The 20,105-nt window shown below is 42.4% G+C and overlaps 1 protein-coding gene across 1 annotated transcript in view; it reads right to left on the minus strand.

The window, feature by feature from the left end:
- Positions 1–881: 881 nt before the first annotated feature.
- The window catches only part of LOC142582807 (transmembrane protein 192), a 30,597-nt gene continuing 11,373 nt past the window's right edge, over positions 882–20,105 (minus strand). The window contains exons 3-6 of the mRNA XM_075692857.1: positions 19,780–20,014; positions 8,565–8,720; positions 3,053–3,161; positions 882–1,721 (exon numbers count right to left, since the gene is read on the minus strand). Coding sequence (XP_075548972.1) covers positions 1,580–1,721; positions 3,053–3,161; positions 8,565–8,720; positions 19,780–20,014 — 642 coding nt within the window. The 3' untranslated portion in view covers positions 882–1,579. The remainder of the gene's footprint in view (positions 1,722–3,052; positions 3,162–8,564; positions 8,721–19,779; positions 20,015–20,105) is intronic.

Below are 20,105 nucleotides of genomic sequence, written 5' to 3' on the forward strand. Positions count from 1 at the left end.
TTGTTGTTAGCTATGTTTTTTGCTCCTGTTTTCGACATGTTGTTTCTCTTACCCCCCTCACGCAATACTCCAGTTGGAGCCTGTGAGGTATGTGTATAAATAAATAAATAAATAAACCCCAATTCTGTACTGCTTGCACACCAAACAGACAGTAGCTGGGAGCCCGTGCTTACTGAAGCTTTCTTTGTGGCATCTGAAGGTGCAGACGTCTGTGGTGGCCACCAAAACAAAGCTTGCTGTGGTTGGGAGGCCGCATTTAGTGAAGCTTTGTGGCACGCGGAGGTAGCAAGGTCACCCAATACTATATACCAACAGTTGTGCATTGCCCCCGCTGTGACGTCCATCATGGCTATATATAAAACCGGTTATGGAGCCTCCCTTGCAGATAGGACATGTTGACCGTGAGGGCCTTATCAGCTGCCAAATTAGACGAACAGATCACTCATATGTGCAATTGGCAACGAACCCAAAGCAATGGAAATCTAAAGATTACTACTATAGGTTGTAAATAAGGCACCCTCAGCAATACGGTGCATCCCTACATTGCTTGATTTCTAATCGCATTATCGTTGGCAGTCATTGTGAGATGCTTTCTGCTGGAAATTTTTTTTTTCAACAGCTCTGTTTCTGGAAAAATTGACACTTTGGTAAACTCAACTAATTTATGACTTCAGTTTTATTGAATACCTCACTTTAGTGGAGCATCTATTTAAATTCAGCTGTAGTGGTAAACCTCAAAAACTTTCAAGATGGCAAGTGACTTGGACAAAGTATTGTTTGGAATAACCAAATGCTCTATGGCTGCACAAAGCATCTAGCACAATTTTATGGGCAGAAGATGTACACCTCCCTCTAGACTACATATGCAACACAGTTCAGTGTCTTGTAGTATAAGGAAGCAGTATTTATTAGACTAAAAACCTTGGGAAGCAGCGACACAGCAACATTATTATGTAAAGAACCAGTACAATAAAACTTCAGAAATCTTTGGCAACAATAGAATGGCAAGCTGCTATGAAAGTTACAGGAAGGAGCAACTTTACACTGCCATCTATTTGCAGGACACAACTTAAACGTCAGCATCAAACTTGATGAAAGTTAAGGCAAAACTGCAATCAGGGCAAAAAATGCAACAATGTGCCATCTTTTACTGTTGCAGTAAAATCTATGAAAGCTAGATGTTAGCACTGAAATCAAAGTGCTAGCTTTAAAGTGACTGTAAAAATTTTGTAATTTTTCCAATGCGTCATCTTTTTAATCATTTCAATAAAATTAAACTTCAGAAAACCAAATGACAGCATTAAGCTCTAAGCACAACCTCAGAAAACCATGGCAGAAATGCAATTTCTTTAAACAATGCGTCCCTTTCTTATCTCAACAGAAGCTAAGAAAACTAAAGGTTAGCGGTGAACTCAAAGCACAAACCTTATAAAATAAATGGCAAGAATGCAATTTCATTAAACAATGTGTCATTTTTTAATAAGTTCAATAAAATCCTCGAAAACAGTTAAAAACAAACATATCAGCAAAATACACACACACACGCACTTATACACACATACTATAACAGTCCAGATTCTTAAACAGATGTGTGCGACCTGAAGTTGTTCAGTTCAACACTGAGATTTAGTATCTTTCGTCCGAGAAAAGCATTGTATTTCTTCAAGTAGCGGATCATGTCCGACTGCTTCTCCAAGACATCTTCAAAATAGTTGCCATCCCTGCAAAACCATGACAATAAACACAATAATTGTTATTGCAACATAATCAATGAAGGATTACATATACCGTATTTACTCGCATAATAATCGCACTTTTTTGTCTCAAAAAAGTGCGATCTCTTTTTTGTCTCAAAATCATGTGCTGTAATGCCACCTGGGATGGTGCCTCGGAATGCCTGGAGCTCGCGAAATTCGCTGTCCAGGCATCCAGCATCATCGTCTTCACTGTCAAGACATCCGTCGTCTGCAGCTACCACAAAGCCTGCTTTGCAGAAGCAATTCACAATTGTGCTTTTCTTCACGTTGTTCCAAGCACCAGCCAGCATTTGAATGGCTACGAGGACGTCCACCTTGAGTTCGATTCCTAATTCGAAGGTTGGGACACACACACGACACGCTCCAGGGCGATTGGACTGCACTGCCTTCAGCTTAACATCGGCTTTGTTTTTGAGGATCGTACTCAGGGTGTTGCGCGGAATTCCGAGCGCCGCGGCGACTGGCGACTTTTTCTCGCTAGCCTCCAACCATCGAATGATGTCTGCCTTTGTTGAAAAATCCAAATTCTCGCGTTTTTTCGTGGCCATGGCTCCAGAACAAATGCCAAAAGCGGAAAGAAAAACGCACTGCACCACAGGAGTCTCAAGCCTTCGCGTTGGCCTCGTGAATAAAAGGAACAAAGCGAATCGAAAGACGCACCGCTCTGCGTCTCCGTACTACCACAAGCCCAAGCTGCACTGGCCTCGTTTGTCTCACTGCACCAGCGTTGTCAGCCAACCAAAACACAGAAAACGGGCACCTGCAGTCACCATGGTTTCTCCCGCCCGTTTCCCTTTCACACCCAATCGCACTCCAAGTGCTCCTCATCATGTGCCTTTTACCCACACGTCCCTTTCTCAGAGTGCGGGGTGGCACGCGTGAGATCGTGGGAACATTGCGAGAGTTTCATGAGGAGAAGCGCACTTGCTGGGATGGGACGCGATGGGAGAAGCGCACTCGCAGGCGTGGGGTATGGTGGGAGAAGCGCACTTGCCGGGGCGTAGCTCAACACGGAGTTCGATACATCGATATGCCTGTGCACGGGAGTTCTATATACGCGAACAATAGCGCTATACTTTTGCATGGGATTCCCAAGAGGATTTTTTAACTGTTCGATATAGGCAATAATTCGATACATCCGGGATCGACTGTAATCCCTCTATTTTCATTCAAAATAATAAAATGTGCTTGAAAACCCTACATGTATACTCTAGCAAACGTGCCACATGCTGCGAACAGTCTCTTTTATGAAAGAAAACAAACAAGCAAATGTGACATATGTGCACCTAACTTACCGAAAGCCAAGATCACCAGCTGATGACTGTGAATGCATGAAGCTGAGAAGAAGCTCATCATGAAGAGAATCCGGCTTATACTTGTTCTTGTGGAAGTTAAGTGTCATCACTGTAAAGAAACATCAATGGAAGTTGATGCTGAAATCTTTTCATTGCAACACATTTCTAGCAGTGATTTAAATTGAATGTGAGAAAAAGAAAGACAACGTAGGGCAGCTTTCACATTTCAATATGTGAAAGCTGCCCTACTGCCCTAATAGTTCTTTTAAATTTTTATTTCACTGGTGTGTGATTCTGACACAACCGTGTGCCAAATATGCTGTAGCCCCAAAATTAGGCATCTGGGAATGAATCGCATCACACAGCCGCCTAACCCAGGTAAACATCAAAGCAAATCAAATCAAATCATATTTTTTTTTAAGAACATTTGGAAGGAGGCCCGAACAAGAAGTATGACAGTGTCACATGGAAAGAGAAACAAATGTAATTTGTTTTTTTATACTCATCTTTTCCTTTAGTGCAACAGAACATGGGACTCCACACATGTATTCTGATTAGCTGACTAGATTTCACAAAGCACATAGCAACAAGCTTTGTTAAGGGTCCTTGCTATGGTGTCTGTAGGGACTTCTTCCATGGAGGTTAGAGGTGCAATCATCATCATGTCATCCTGCTCCTTGTGCCACTACGCATTCCTTGGGCAGTGACCACACTTCAATAAATTCACCTTCTTAACATGACATGTCCGCCTGGCATATCCTGGCCTGAGGTTGACTGCCGTATAGTACAGATGGCGGGTGGCCTCTAGAAAGTCCACCACACAGTGTCGAAACCCGGGACCTATCACATCATGAAGCCAAGCTGCTCCTGACATGCAGAGCCAAGTACTACTTTTCATGATGATCAGTTTGATGACCTCGGCGATGAGGTCTCCAGCTAGCGTCATGCAAAGGCTCTTTCAATAACAGCAGGGCGTCTTGCTCACACCTAGATAACATCAGAAGCGAGGCGAACAACACACATCACGAAACAGAACACTCAGCTACACAAGCAAGTGTTTCTATAGGCTGGATAGAGATGCTATATTTCCAAGCGCTGAAGCTTGGTGACGCAACATTTGAGGAGACCCCAGACAAACAGATAGACAAAGAAACAAGACTCTGCAAGATACGCAAACTTAGGCACAAAGATGACAGTGGAATCATGCATCAAAATGGAGAGCATGTGGCAGCCTCAGCCGGTTCACTTGACCAATGAAAATACTCACCACAAGTCCATGTTACCACAGCTGGAGCTATTCAAGTTCGACGGGAATCAACCATCGTGGCATAAATTTTTGATCCAGTTCAAGTCTGCTATTCACGAAAACACTGGCTTGACAATGCTGACAAGTTCAATTACCTGAGCTCACTTGTTACTGGATCAGCTGCATCGGCTATATCAAGGCTCCAGACAGTGGAACAGTGTAATAAGATGCCACTGAGATTCTTCTGAAAGATTTGGCGATGAAAAACTGATTGTGCATGATCGTCTCCAGAGCCTGCTTTACCTACAGATTGTATCGTCATCATATGACGTCACTTATCTCGGACACCTGTACGACCAGGCGCAGGTACACATCAGGAGGTTGCATGCTCTTGGAACAAGCCCAGCGAATTACTCTTCTATGCTATGAGAAATCCTCCTGCGAGCCCTGCCATCCTATATGGTCTTGCACTTTTATGAGAACCAGTGTGCCTCGTGCTGGTCTGTTAGTACGTACATTTCAAACACAAGATGGCAGCAGTAGCAGCTGAACAGCAGTTGGATGGCGACTATGACTGTCATCTCGAGTTCTTTGACAACCAGCTTTAGTGTCGCAATGAATTAAAGGAACAGACGACACAAATAACTGCATGAGCTACAAGCAATAAACTATCAAATGTTCAAGAGACTTCAATAGCACAAAAACTTCCCCCTGTGCCTACACTGCAGAGTACTGTGAGTGACACGGCGCTTCTTTTGCCATTCTGAACAACACAATGCAGAAGTTTGCAAAGGTGCAGAAATGAACAGAAAGCAAAAGAAAGAAGTGGCCATGAAGGAAGGTCGGTGCTTCCATTGTCTAAAGCAGTGGTTCTCAGTCATGGATGTGCTGGGGATCCCTTGAGGACTTGTGGAAGTGATGGGGACCCCATGCAGTGAGGGTGGGGGTATAAATTAAAACAACATGTGGCATGAAACAGGTGCCTTTATTGCTACCTGTAAAAGAATGGTCAAACAAAAGTGCCATGTCAATTCAATCTGGACAGCATGTCAATATGTGATGCAGTCACGCTTAAAGGGACACTAAAGGTAAAGATTAGGTCAAGTTAAAGTGATAGATTAGTGCTTGAGAATCTCTACAGCATCAATATTAACATGAACAGAGCGGTAATAACTGAGAAATTGAGGTACAGTGGAACCCCGTTCATACGTTTTTCACCGGACCGGGGAAAAAAAACGTAACAGCCAGGAAAACGCAACAGTGAGGAAAGCTCCGAAAATGAATGAAAAATAGGGCAGCTTCAACTATAGACAATTTATTTCCACAGAGTGCGCTTAGGACTTAAAAAAGTCTAGAATGATGGCTTGCCGTTTCTTTCGCTCGCTAGAAATCGCCACACGTTTCTCAATAGCCTGGAAGGCCGCATTGCTGTCAGCGTCGCTGTGAGGTGCGACGTACCTGCGGAGGAGGTCTAGAGCCGCGACGGCTTCTCCAAAGCTAGGATTTGGCCACTCCCCAACATCATGCGGCTCGTGCTCCTCGTCGTCACCGCGCCACGGCAATGGCAACGGACAAAGGAATATCCGCGGGAAATTTTGCCCTCTTTGGCGTAATCATGCTAACCTGCTAACGAATGTTTAGTATTGCTGCGGAGCGCGCGCGTCCGAGCAGCCCGGTTGCGCGCGGCGCGCCGTGGGAGAAATGTAAATAAGAGAGGAGAGCTGGCCCGATAGGTGGAGCAACGCCACGAGCAACGCCAACTTCCGGTTTCACTTTTGCTTCACAAAGAGTGACGCGAGGGCCTCTCCCGAGTTTCCTTCCTCCGTGAGTCGACCCGTCCAACAACCATGCGGTGACCCTAATCACAGTGATGATAGTGAGAGCATTTTTCACGAATGGCCATTTAGTGGCGGCCTCTCGAACTGGCGTGCGGCTTCTTGCAGCCAGTTCCATAGCCAAGCCCGGCCAAGCCCAGCCAAAACTTGTCAAAAGCCAAAATGGCGGCTGGAGCGCGTTGCCTACTTCAGCCCAGGCGGGCTCGGAGTGCTAAGTTGCGACGTATCATGCGGGAACGTTTTCACAGCTACGACGTAACAGCGGGGTTCCTTATACATTGGATCCTATGGAAGCTATGCCGGGACCGCATGAAAACGACGTAGCAGCCGGGAAAACGCAGCAGTGAGGAACGTAACGGCGGGGTTCTACTGTAAATGCAGGACATGATTAGAGACTCACCCAGGACATTCAAGTACTTGTTCGATGATGAAAGCACTCCTCAGTTAAATTCTGTCACTAGTACTCAACCACTTGTTGCAAGAAACATCATTGTATTGTAATATAAAGCGAAATAAAGTGCTACTTTCCCAGTTCTATTTCATCTTTAGAATAAAGAACTCACTGAAATTACCCTTGACAATGACGGTCGAAAGGCTTCATTTTCACTTGACTCTGCACCGCACATGCTTTCGCATTTCAGCAATTTTGTTATGGTGTAGTGCTGCGCAGGTTTTGCAGGCTCGCAAAACTCACACAAACTGCAAATACCAAAGAAATTCAACTGCCATGTTATGTCACCGGATGCCCGAACAATCACGCCACTTGACCAAAAGCAGCTGCAGCAGCGAATCCACCGCTCTGTCTTGGCTCGGTACTGCCATCTGTCGAATGCCGTTTTACTCACAGACGGTAGGAAAGGGTGCTGATGGCATATGCAACATCACCACTGCCCCGGTTGGGTGGCGAGAGATTAGAATTTCGAAAAAGGTATTCGGACCATTCAGATGCATGTTTCTTGTAAACTAAGTCCTTTCTTGTCACGAAACAAGTGTTGCGAAGTTTCTTGAATGGTATTTGAACAATCCATGTCAACTTACTATCTGCCTTTAGTGTCCCTTTAAGCAGAGTTGTGTATCTGCAGCCACATTCAACCGGTTTCCGTATTTGCTTCCGAAGTATGCAAGGCTGGAAAAAGCATGCTCGCATGCATATGTCATAGAAAACTGCAACAAAAGCTTTACAGCCATATTTTTTCTTTTTGCGAGCATTGGTTCTGCGGACCCTCAAGAATGGCTTCACAGGCCTGCACTTGAGAACCACTGGCCTAAAGCATGACCATGTGACACCATAATTTAGAAGCCGAGTCACTTGTGAGAACTGCTTGCGAAGGCACATTACATCTATGTGTGCATCTGAACCCACTAGGGAAAGGCATGAAGTACTAGTTAAGACCGAGCCAGCAAGCCTTATCTTGTCAAAAGATGGTCCTCTTGCACTCTGGCAAACTATCAATGCTAAGATGGCAGGCATCACAACATGCAGTACAGGGTTCTCTTTGATAGCGGAAGCCAATGTAGTTTTGTTACCACCTCAACAAGATTGGGATGCAAAGTGCCCGAAGAACAATTCATGACAGTTGGCGTATTCGGAGGTAAACAAATGCAGAGAATTATAAAGAAAATATGTGTACACCTTTTGTGTAACTTAGTCGACAGCCCATCTAATGATTGAGAGTTTTAGGCAGTACCTGCTGAGTCCGAATTACCAATTAGTGACTAACTGCTACACTAACACAAAAGTGAAGCCTTTAATTCACACAAACTTGCCAATTTAATTATTCCATAATAAACTTCCTGCAAGTTTACCTTGTACAAACACTATCCCCCCAAAAAAGATTGACAAAATGTCAAGCTGAGCTAGATTTGTAGATTACCCTTCGGGAGAAGGTAGGTCAGCATTACCATAATTTGCAGCTTGGCACACTGAGAAGGTTGAACAAAACAAAAACCAAATGGCAACACCATTGTGTGTTCCTACACCAGTGCTGCACTATGTCATAGATTTTAAGAGCATGTGTCTGAGGCTGCTTAAAAGGCTTGAAATACTCGTAAGTACCAAGAAGCATGTGTTGTGACACTGACTTCATTGCTTGAGAGCGATATTCAAAACTGTAAGCACAAATAATTTGTTCTGCTTCTAATCAGCTATATGGCAAAAGAGTCATAAGCTTTCAAAGCAATACACTATGCGTTTAAACTTGCTTGCCAAGTTCCTTTAGCATTCGTTTAAAAAACAGGATACCAAAATCACAGACCTCATCTATGAGTGGGTATCCAATGCACTTTGGCCAAGCTGCTTTGGTATAAGGCACTATAATGCACTAATTCCTGCACTATAAGCAGTTACGTGATTAGTGGTCTGAGCATTACCTGTTCCAAGTCACTTTATGGTCTGTTTAAAAGGTGCAGAAGATTCACATGGTGGTCTTACCAAGGTACTTGACCAGGAAAGGCAAGGCCAAGACTGTCTCAAGTGTGAGGAGAATCTGGATGTAGTGGACAGGCTTAAGAGGTGAGCCAGGACAGGAGCCTCGGTCATGGCAGTAGTTGTCAACAAGCACAGACAGTAAGAGGAGCATTGTGCTACCTGGGAAAGGAACAACAAAAGACAGCGGTAAGTCCTATTTGCGGATGAACCAGCGATTGCTATACTAGTATCAGGCATGCTCGTGTTACACTGAATTGCTGGTCAACGGAAAATTCTAGGTTTTCAAAACATAAGGGATTAACATAGACCACTGCATGACCAGGCCCGAGCCTCGAAGCCCAGGCCCGCTGGAGAAATTCGGTGCACTACTGCGCAGGTGGTGTATTCAAAGACATTAAAATAAAATTGCAGTGACAATAAAACATTCAGACAAACGTTTTTCCAACAAAGCATGTGTACAACTAAGGCTGACAGAATCAATGGGTGGGTTAAAAATTTCTAGCAAGGTATTTTACCTAAAGCTCGTGTGTACACGTTATGCTGCAAACACTAAAGATTATACACAAATGTAAAAAAAAAAAAGAAAGCAGACTCAACTCCAGTTGACATCAATGCAATGCAAAGCATGCTTGGCATTATAGAGAATGGTTGTTATGAATTATTTAAGTGCTCTGTAGTGAACAGTGAATGTTTTTTGACATAAGCATCCTATGGGTCTGTCTATTGACTAGCATATATATGCACATACAGACAACCGCAGGTGGAAAGCTTTCAGTTTTCCAGGGGGAGGGGAGGGAAACCAGCTTTTCGAACCCTACTCCTTTATTTTCGTTCATATATATATATATAATGCTATAATATAAAGCTTATATATATATATATATATATATATATATATATATATATATATATATATATATATATATATATATATATATATGACAGAGAAGAAAGGAAACCGAGGGCCTAGTTTTTATTAGTCATATCATAAGAAGAGAACAAGGACACCAAGGACAGCATAGGGGTCTTTGCATGTACTTATTAGAAAATGATAAATTATACATATATATATACATATGTTCTTTAGTGATAGCAATATAAGACAATCACACAAATGAAGATTACGCCACTGAGACCGAGAGGCGCCAGTCTCTTGGTGGTGCGAGGGAACTCTGGCTGCGAAATTGAACTGTCTCCTACTATGAGGTCTTGTAAATACTCATATAAGGCTGTCATTTCAGTGAACAATTCTGTGAGGTCACACGAAGTTTCTTCAAGTGCAACTGTTCTTAACCTTTCCGTCATGACGTAGACATTTGTGGACGTGACCTATTTTTGCCATTACTGTGCAGCGGTTGCAAGGAATAGACAACGAACAGTAAGCTTTGAATAAATTGAGCATTCTGCTTTCCCAAAGTACACCTGTTGTGTTGTTTGATGACTACTTTGATGAAGGCACTACCGCAATTGACAGGACTTTTGAAGTGGGCCATTTCGGTAGTAATTGTGAAAGATTTATTTTTCCCTTGTTGTAGTGCTTGCACCCAGTAATTAACCTGTGCATGTAATTCGAGCGGGTGATTCAGAAGAAAGGTAGTATGACTGACTGTACAATAAATGTATATTTAATTACTATATAATTATGATGGGCCTCTATAAAATGCAGAGTCATCCTCATCCCACCTTGGCTTGCTTTCTATGGAGTCTCCAGCACCTTGGCATAAAATTATGTAAATTTCACACATTTATCAATGGTCAATCGTAATTTGTGACTGAAGGGACCAATACTGCTTTGCCTTTCTGGCGAAACTGCAGCCTCATCTTTTACAGCAAAGCTGTTAGCTGCTTGTTGGTCAGCATTTTTTGTGACGGCATCCATGGGGAAAAATGTGGGCCGAACCTGGAGGTTGTGCAATACAGGGCCAAACCACGGCAGGCTTCAAGCACTCAGAAAAGTGAAGTGAAAAGTGCATATAGTCTTTGAAACCACGTGTACAACATACAGAACAGCATTCGTTTTAATAAAGCACAAGCACAAAACAATCATCCAAACCACATAACTGATGATAAAGCGCCCCTGGTAACAATGAGATGCATATAACACTCCCTACATGCATTTCCCAGAAAAGATTACTGCTGCACAAGCTGCTGTGGCGACAGCAGCTTCCTATGTGGGGAGTGGCATCACTGGCGTTTTGTATAGAAAATAACCAGCCTAGCAACTGATTTCATTGTTGTTGCAGCACCGCTATGGGTAGGCAATGGATAGTTGGGACTCTGGAGGAGCAGAGTGAATACGAGAAGCGCGAAGGGAAAAGGAAACAACACTATGACCACTACTCCCCCCATGGCTACCATTACTCTATAAGTTACCTTTACTATTGTTACTCTAATGAAATATATCATTGCATACCTCCTCAGCAGTTGTAGTGATGATTCTCAACAGCTTTGCTGGACATCTACTTTCGCAGGCTCGGGCAAGGGATAGCGGGCCATTTTTTTTGTGCTTTTTCTTTCCTTTTTTTTTTGTATAAGCATTGCTGCGCATGACTACTACTGATTCTGACTTAGAGTGAACCTGGCTTGCCCTAATTTCGATTACCGAGTGAATTATACATATTTATGATCTCTGCATGTTAGTGGTGACGTTTCCATCCCTAATAAATGTTCATTCATTCATGTGCATTTCACACGCTGTTGATGAAAGACTCTGCTGGAGCGATCACTAAAGTCTGTAGGTTTATTTAAAGGTCAACAAAGCGGCACACAAAGCAATTTGAAGCGAGGTGAACATACAGCAACATATTCATTCTCTGGGCATAGGCTATCCAAGCCATTAGGAATATAATTGCTAGTTGGCTAGCCTCTTTGCTTTAAACAATACTATAAACTGTGTCCTATGTATACAGGTTGTCCCCAACTATCATGCACTAAGATTTAAATATCTGCAAATGCCACACAGTTGGACTGAGCCAAGGTAATGTTGTGTGACGTCGTTTGGAGACACACAGATTACATTTTTTGCATTCCACCTAATTACATTAGCATAATTAATTAATCGTCAATTGGTTGGCTTGCTACCCCTCTTCGATCGCCAATGCACGGAATCACTAAAATTTCTGCATTACATTATTAACTCATCTTGCCAAATTTCTTCATACAGTTACCTAACTCTTGCTAAACCATCTACTAGGTATTACTAAAAGTCACCATCATCTAAACATTATGCCTTATTTTGCCCATATGGACACATCTAAGCACTTTTTTTGACTGCCTAATTGAATATTGAAATTATTTGCCTGGTCATACTTGTTCTCTTCCTTTAAACTTTATTTTTAGTGACTACTGAATAGCAAGTTATTATTTTCATTTGGTCTGTATTGCTCATATTGCCTTTATTATTAGTCATTGTTCTGCTTTCCAGAAAACTGCCACGAGACTGGCCACTCAAGGCACTTTGCGTGTATTTGTGGGCTTCTTTCATGCTTGGAAAAAAACTTTTATGTAGCACATATTGAGCGACGAAAAGCTGTATCGGGAGTTTTCATGTTACTCTACAATTTTCTCATTGACGCTTCTCATTTAAGTACATTATTTGAGAAGCTTAATAATTAATAAAATTACATAATTAGGCAGAATGCAAAAAATAATCTAAGTATCTCCAAGCAACAGCAAACCACATTACCTTGGTTCTGTCCAGCTACATGGCATTTGCATGTTTTAAAATCTTGGTGCATGATAGTTGGGACACCCTGTATATTTACATATATTGTGTTTGTGCAAAGTGTTCACAGTGGAACTTTTGTAAAAATGTGGAAGTGAAAAAATATGGATGAGGTAGCCGCTGATAGTGCTTTAACCCTTTCAGCATCAATGACATAAATATACGAACAAGTCCAAAATGGTCGATGCCGTATATTTAGGGCGCCGTCTCTACGTTTAAAAAGCGCGCCAATTTCCTAATTTTTTTTCTTTCCTGGCATGGTGCTGGCAGCTATGCGGGGATACATGGAATTTTTTTCTCGCGCCTCCCTCTCTCGGTTTTCGTTGCATGGTTTGTTTTAGAGCTAGTTTGCTCTGGCACGTCTATATACTACCGCTCGCGCATTGGCGCACGCAGGCGCGCGGCGGTTAGGGTTTTGTTCCACGGGCAGTTCTGGCTTCTTGCACTCGCAAAACTGATGGCTATCTCATTGCTAATCGCTCAAAGAGCGACCGCCTGTTTCTCACTTGTTTAGTGCTCCCAGGGGTGCGCATAGGAAAGATGCCGCCGTGCATGCGTTTCCTTTTCTTTTCTTTATTGAGACTTGTGAAAACTAATTGCCTCTGGTTGGCGATAAGATGAAGATTAGCGGAAGTTTGTCACATGTTTTGCTTTTTTGACGGTCACACAACCACAGTTTCCTTGAGTGCACTCACCTATGCAGTTCAATTAAGCTATGGACATAAATATTAGTCTAAGAGCAGGAACATTTGAGACTTGCGAAATATTCTCGTGTGCGCATTTTCTAAGCCTTGAACTATGTGTATAACAATGAACCAAATTTTTAATTCTTATAAGGTTATCACCTTTTTTATCGTTGTTATTCATGAATAAACAGTACATATATATACCAACGCAAAATATTTGTTTCTCACTTTACGATCACCCTAGAAAAATTTCGGTACTTTTTTCGAAATAGGTCCCTCAGGAGAATTGGAATCTGCAATAAAAAAAAAATGGACCCTGGGCAGTCGCATTTGCCGAAAAAAATAGACCCTGAAAGGATTAATGCGCTTGTCCACCTATTAGTTGTGCATGCCCATGCCAACAATGATGCTTTTAGCCACAATAAAATTTTAAGAGAAAAGGTAGCGAGCGGCAACTAAAAAGAAACTTCAAATAATGAGGGTAACAGAACACTCTGGTTGGGCACATTAAATGGGCCCTCTCCAGGTCACATAGCAAATTTTCATTATAGGCTGGAATTTGTTACATGCCCTCTTGGGAGCGTGGTACAGCAAGAATTTTTCATATTGGTTCATTAATAGCCAAGATGGACAACATATTTCAATGCCGCAAACCCATGATTTCAGGAGGCGAGTATCATCACCAACAAGGACACTCTCTCCACCTGCCCCATCTAGCCTCTTCGAGAGGAATTTCCTTCCCTGTGTTCTCCCATATCGAAACTGAAGGATCACGTGCATACATGCCATGGGTCCTGCCTTTTTTTTCTTTCTCACGCTTTTTTGCTGCGTGGCGCACTTCCACTGACAGTCGCGCATGCGAGCTGCTGCAATTATCTTGTTTCATGCAGCGCATGATTATGCGTGCTGTGCTCGATAACACCTGACTAGCGCTACAAGTCAGTGCTACATGAACACTGAGGCAGATGCAAGCAGATCACAGAGGCTGATCGCATGCTGGAACACAGTAGAAAATGACACAGTTTCGCTCTCAGCGCGCATGGCTGCACGATGTGGGAACAAACTGACGAAACAAAAATACATCTCTCTTTCTGTGGTGCGAAGTAAAACAAACACACACAGACATTCGGTTTGTGTGTTTTATTATTTCTCTAAACTTTATTTCGTCTATTGTTGCAACAGATTACACAAATAAGAGATGTTGCCTTGAGTAATTCTTGAAGTGTCAGGGGTCACTATGAGCGACATGACAGTGTACACATGTGCGTACGTACACTTGCTGACATCATCCTCAGTCTTGGAGCGCAGCAACCATGAGGAGAAGAGCAAACGGCGTTTAGTTTGAAATTTTAACTTTTCCGCGATGCTTATCGATGCAATTCTTAGCAGATATGATTGTGAGCGTGCATTGTATACACTGCGCTTGTCATCTTAATATGGTCAGCCCTGGTGAGGGGCCCTTTAAGGAGGGGGGGTACCTTATACCCCTGTAAACCTACATGTATTGACCTCGCAAGTGCTGATAGCGTGACAGCACAACGGTGTGGGTGCAAACACACCTCTAGTGTCCTAATTGCTGTTGCAATAAAGTGGCTCATCAAGAAAAAGTTTAAAATGATATTAGGTGTAAAAGCAGCTGAAAGTTCAAATACACATATTCTTAATTGGGCACAATAATAATGGAGGTCGGAAATGCACGCCTGCCAACCTGTGAACTTCATAATTCGTGAAAATTCTCCAGGCACGAAATCCCATGTTTGTGATATGGGGATAACAAGCACTTTTTTAGGAGTCTGCTCTCATGGCTCATGTTGTTCGATATGTTTGCAATTAACAATGATTTATTTTAGACACAGCACACAAGAAGCAGGAAACTTAGAACAGCACAGACTGACAACATGATGTATCTGAATAAATACATGGTTAAGCTTGCTCCAAGCAAGTTGCCTTACTTTTCGATGCTTTTTTGCAGTTTGCCTGCTACTAAGAGGATGGCTCAAGTAACACGGCAATTTTTAGCATGCATTTTAGCAATCTTGTGCCACCACATCTTTCAAGATGCTTTAAAACTTTTTAACACACAGAATTCTTTTCTTAAACCTTGATGTAACACTTGCAGAATCGTAAAATGGGCTGAAATTTATAAACTTCATGAAAAATTTGGGACAGTTGACAGGTATGGAAATGCAACACCACACCAACCCTATGAGCCCACGATGAAGCACCTCTCGTGCATAAATTTAGACCCATAAATAACATTGCAAATGCAGTTAAGGTGTAAACCATCTATGTGTACTGCAGCAACCATAAAGCAATGGTCAATGTGGTACAGTAAATAAAGGCCAGTAACATGACGCAACTGCAATGAAACAATCATCTTGGGAATGATGAAACAGTGCAATTGCAAGAGCTTTAACAGTTAGACCGTATCGAGAATGGTTTTCAGTAGATACTATTTTTTATAAGAAGAAAGTTTGTTTTTGTTTGTAGAAAAAAAAAATTATAATTTATTTTCTTTTTAGAAAGTTCAACCAGAAAAAGAATCGGAAAAGAACAATTCCTTTATTTTGTTTGCTACCATACTTAAGAGGCAATTTTTCAATCTTGTCACTTCATATTCACACAGAATGCCTTGGATCTATGCAGAGAGCATGTGTGTGCTCAAAGGCCCAACCTAGGCCCATCCGTGAACACGCCCATGCATGGCCTGGGCCTGCTAAGACAAACCTTAGGACAAGCAAATCCTGGCAAGCCACACTTCTCGTGCGAGACCTGCGGTGTTGGTATCGCGCTTGCGGCGCTTGTTCATTCACGTGTTCAACAGTGACATTGTCCCACGAGTTCAAGTTGTTAAGCAGGGCTAACACCATCTTCATGCCTGCACTGACGAGGACAATGACTTGCTAAAAACACTTGCCGTCATTTGGCTATCGAAGAGTGGTCAATTTCTGGGCTGTGATTTTATAGCGAAGGATTACGTTTAATTCTATAGCTGCCCCTACTGTACACCATTCCCGGCCGGCTGATGCTATTGGTAACGCAGGTGGACTGATGTTCTTATCATTGACGAAGCACGAAAACAACTGACACCAGAAAGGGCATCACTACAAAAACGTAGCCCTGTTATGTTGCCCAAGGTTGAAGATTCGGTGATTGCATCAATTGTACTTTCGACTATTTTGTGGTGACAGCTTGAAAGTGGAAGAGATACGGACTTACCAGATCACAAGCAAACGTATGTGCGCACAGCAGCACGCTAACAAACTCTCCGACCTTATTTTTGGACCATCCCTTATGGGGATGCTTTCACTCTCGTGAATTTTTGTGCGACTAGTACTGGACACGTCATTGGGTGATAGCGTTCTTGGCACAGTGCCGAGAATGCTGTCGCTTGTAGATGTCGAGGTGTCTGACGCTAGTCACATGAAATCCCATGAAAAGTGGTAAGCCCAAGAATACGGTGCACATTTTTAGCCACTTGTGAAAAAATGTCACTTGTTCTTTGGCAAATTCGGGTGTTTCAGACTCTCGATTATTCCCACCTCTAAGCAGTGTCCACCGAGCCCAAATTATCGGTCGACGACGTATGGCTAGGGGAAGTTCGGTTTATTTGACTGCTTTAGTCATGTGCATTATGCATGTCTGCAAACCACTGCGGCAACACACATATTGTGCAGCTGCTAATTTTGGTGCACTTCAGAGCAAAGTCATGTTTCTTTATCAGGATAGCATAGAAACTCTCATCTGTAGCAGGAATGGGAGCACTGTGAAATACTAAGCACACATTCAGCATGATTGCTTTAAGTTAAAAAGGAGTCAAAATTTCTGCTGGAGCTTATATTAGACACGAGTCATAGCCTTGCCTTCATCCTTTGTGCTGAATCTGTGACCACTTTGAATTAGCAAAGATGGTACATGAAAATCTAGGGAGGCTTACTTAAAAATCACTGAGTAAACACAAATTCATGCAGACAGCTCCAAACTTAATGTCACTAACAGGTAAACCAACCTAGGTCAAGAATATTTATCTTCTTCGCTTCAGCGCTTGTCTCGTCTTGACCTGTCCTCTGTGTTCTTACAGAGCCATGTATTCCGTATAACACTTATCTTTGCCCCATAAGTTGGTTTCAGTACACAACCATTGGTTTGGCAGGCAAAATGTTGGTCAAATTTTGATATCACAAAATTGATGTAGCTCTTGGAACAAATGCACAATAACTTGTGATGCCCATGTCACAAGACTCATCCAAGTTATGTAAGCATTCTTGTATTTCGCTCCATGTCATAGCATGACAAGCTTGGCATTATCACGTGAACAGTTACCATCAGATTTATAACCCGAACAATGAAGACACATATCTAGTCGCGTTACTTTAAAAACAAAGACTGTCAGGAGCAAACATCAAACGCCTTCGAAAGAAGATGCATTAAGTTAGCTCATTTAAGTCAACCAAACTGGAAATTTCAGGTATCTTTCATGGGAAAAGTAAAAAGGCAATTGAGGTGTGTCCGGATTACGTATGATAGAGACTGCACATGATATACCTTGTGCATTCTTGAATTGTAGCTATGACCACCTATGGTTCCAGAACATACAATGATGGCCTATAAACAATAAACCGATTGCCAGCAGCGTCAATCGATTTATGACCACTGACTGTGCTGTCAGCATTTCCTCTGTCATTGGCATGTTCTAGTTCCTTTTACAAGTGAAAGTTTCACTAATAAAGATTAAATTACAGTTGAAACCTACAGTAATGAAATTTACAGGGAAAGGGTAAAATTAGCTTTCGTGATATTTTTGTTATTGTGAGATGAGAGCAGACAGAGAATCTGCTGTGAAACAAAAGTTTGCAGTAAAAGATATGTTTTAATTACCTCAGTGCTGAGCCTTGCTTGAGGATATCCAGAACCGCATTTTCAACAGCACAAAGTGTGCCCCATGCACTATTCAGCGACAGCAGCACTGTGCTGATGGCACGGACATGGAGCAGTATCCTCAGTCGATCCCTTTAGAGGAATATGATAACTTTTGTTGCATATTGTGTCACTCAGCACCGGATACATTCTCATCTACGAGTGACAGCACTCCTGGCGTCGTGACAAGACAATGCGCTTAGCACCGGAGGAACACTGTTGCTTGTAGACGCTCACACGTCCGGTGCCGAGTCATGTGAAATCTTGCAGAAATGATCAACTGACAGTTTGCACCTTCAGACATATCTTTGTTTGATAATGCTGAATCCAGCATATTACTGAAACGACATGCTTGAAGCAGAGGCCATAATTTGTGACAATCACTTTCGGGGACACAACATAGCCTCAGTTCTAAATTATGGCCACAGGTGTGGGAGCCCACGCTGTGATCTCCATCTTAAGCGCCAGAAACAAGTCCATGTTGGCGGTGCATGGAGTTCCTTGTTTTTACTGCACTTATTTTCCCAGCTCCACAGGCTAACTTCGATGCACACTCAGTTGCAGAGTATGCACCGCGCAATGGTATGCCAAGCGTTAGCGGCTATGGCATGTATCTAGGGCATATAATCACTTCTAGTGACTCGCTGCTTTTGTAAACAAAAATGGCAATGGTCACACAAGTGTGCTGTGGCACTATTTTACACAATTTAAGTGGACAGGAAATGCATTTCAGTGCTTTTTAGGCCCTGCTAGCATTACATGGATAGATAATATGAGGACTCATGTTCTGGCAGCTTTTGCTAATGCACGATTGACGTTTAGTGATATTTTATTGTCAAGACATATGATGTGCACTGAACTCTATGGAATTTCAGTATAGACACGGAAATTATTTGTTGTGAGGATTTCATTGTCACAGGCTTTTGATATCACAGGGTTGAAGTGTACTGAAGTTCTTCACCACCTGTATGTCTGCCTGTGCTTGTCACTTCTAAGTGATAGCAGAAAGATTTAGTTCTTACTTTTTCATAACTTTCGTTAGCTTTTTTTGCCAAGTTTCTGTAGTTAGCAGATGGTGAATTAATGCGGCAGAGAGAGCCAAGGGTGAAAAGGATGAAAGTAAGAAGAAAACTACGAAGCACAGGAGGACAAAGCCGAACGTGGAGGATGAGCAAGTGCATGCGCAGAGGAGAGAGAGGGAGCTGCAAGATTGGTTGGTGCAAGCAGTGATGTCATGCACATAGGAGAAGTAGAGAGTTGAGGAGGGCAAGCACCAGGCCCCACACTTTTTACATGAAAAGTACAGCTAAACAAATGCAGCTGGGCAGCTAAAATACTAGCCCTGACTCTGACATTGACCTTCGGTGGTTCCTGCTGGAATGTTTTCTTTTGTCACTGAACAGGCGTTTTTATTTATTTACTTATTTATTCATTCATGTTGCCACTAAAGGCCCTCACGCAGAGGGTATTACAAAGGGAGGAGGGGCATGATACAATCATTAATAATGCTGTACATATTAGGAAGAGCAAACAACAATGCAACGATAAAAAAACAGCAATGAAAACATGAAGCATCATATGAGAGGAAAGGAGGAACAAAAGAACAATCAACAAAATATTAATATACATTTCCATCACAGCTAAGTAAATCTTGGATTTCTTTTTTTTTTGTGTTAGTTTCTGAGGGGATGTGCAATGCCAAATTTTTCCACTGAATGATCATGCAAGGAATGAAGAGTTTTCATGAGAGGATGAATGGCACTTTACGCGTTTAATTTTGAAAGAATGATCACGTCGTGGAAAGATGACATGCTGCTACTTCTGCAACGCATTATTAAAAACTTCATCAAGGCAGTCATTTGAGGTACAGCTGCATTTAATGTGCACATACCTGCTGACACAATGTACACATTTGCTCGACGAAGGCGTCTGGTGAGCTGGTAGTAGTATATGTATCCACTGCAGTGGAGGATGTTGTGCTGGTGGCGCAGGTAGGAGTCGATCAGTGTCATGGACGCCCACAGGCAGGTGTGTGCGTACAAGATAACTGAATAGGCATCAGTGGGAGAACGGTTGCTCTCACTGGATACCGCAGGCAACACAAAGCTCAACCCAGCCACAGCAACCTGAATGAATAATGAAACAAAACAATGCATGAGTGAATAAAATCCTTCCATATGAACTCACTCGATTGTCATGAACTGCATTAAGGCACTA

This window comes from Dermacentor variabilis, chromosome 5, assembly GCF_050947875.1.
Source record: "Dermacentor variabilis isolate Ectoservices chromosome 5, ASM5094787v1, whole genome shotgun sequence".
NCBI classification, from domain to species: Eukaryota; Metazoa; Arthropoda; class Arachnida; order Ixodida; family Ixodidae; genus Dermacentor; species Dermacentor variabilis.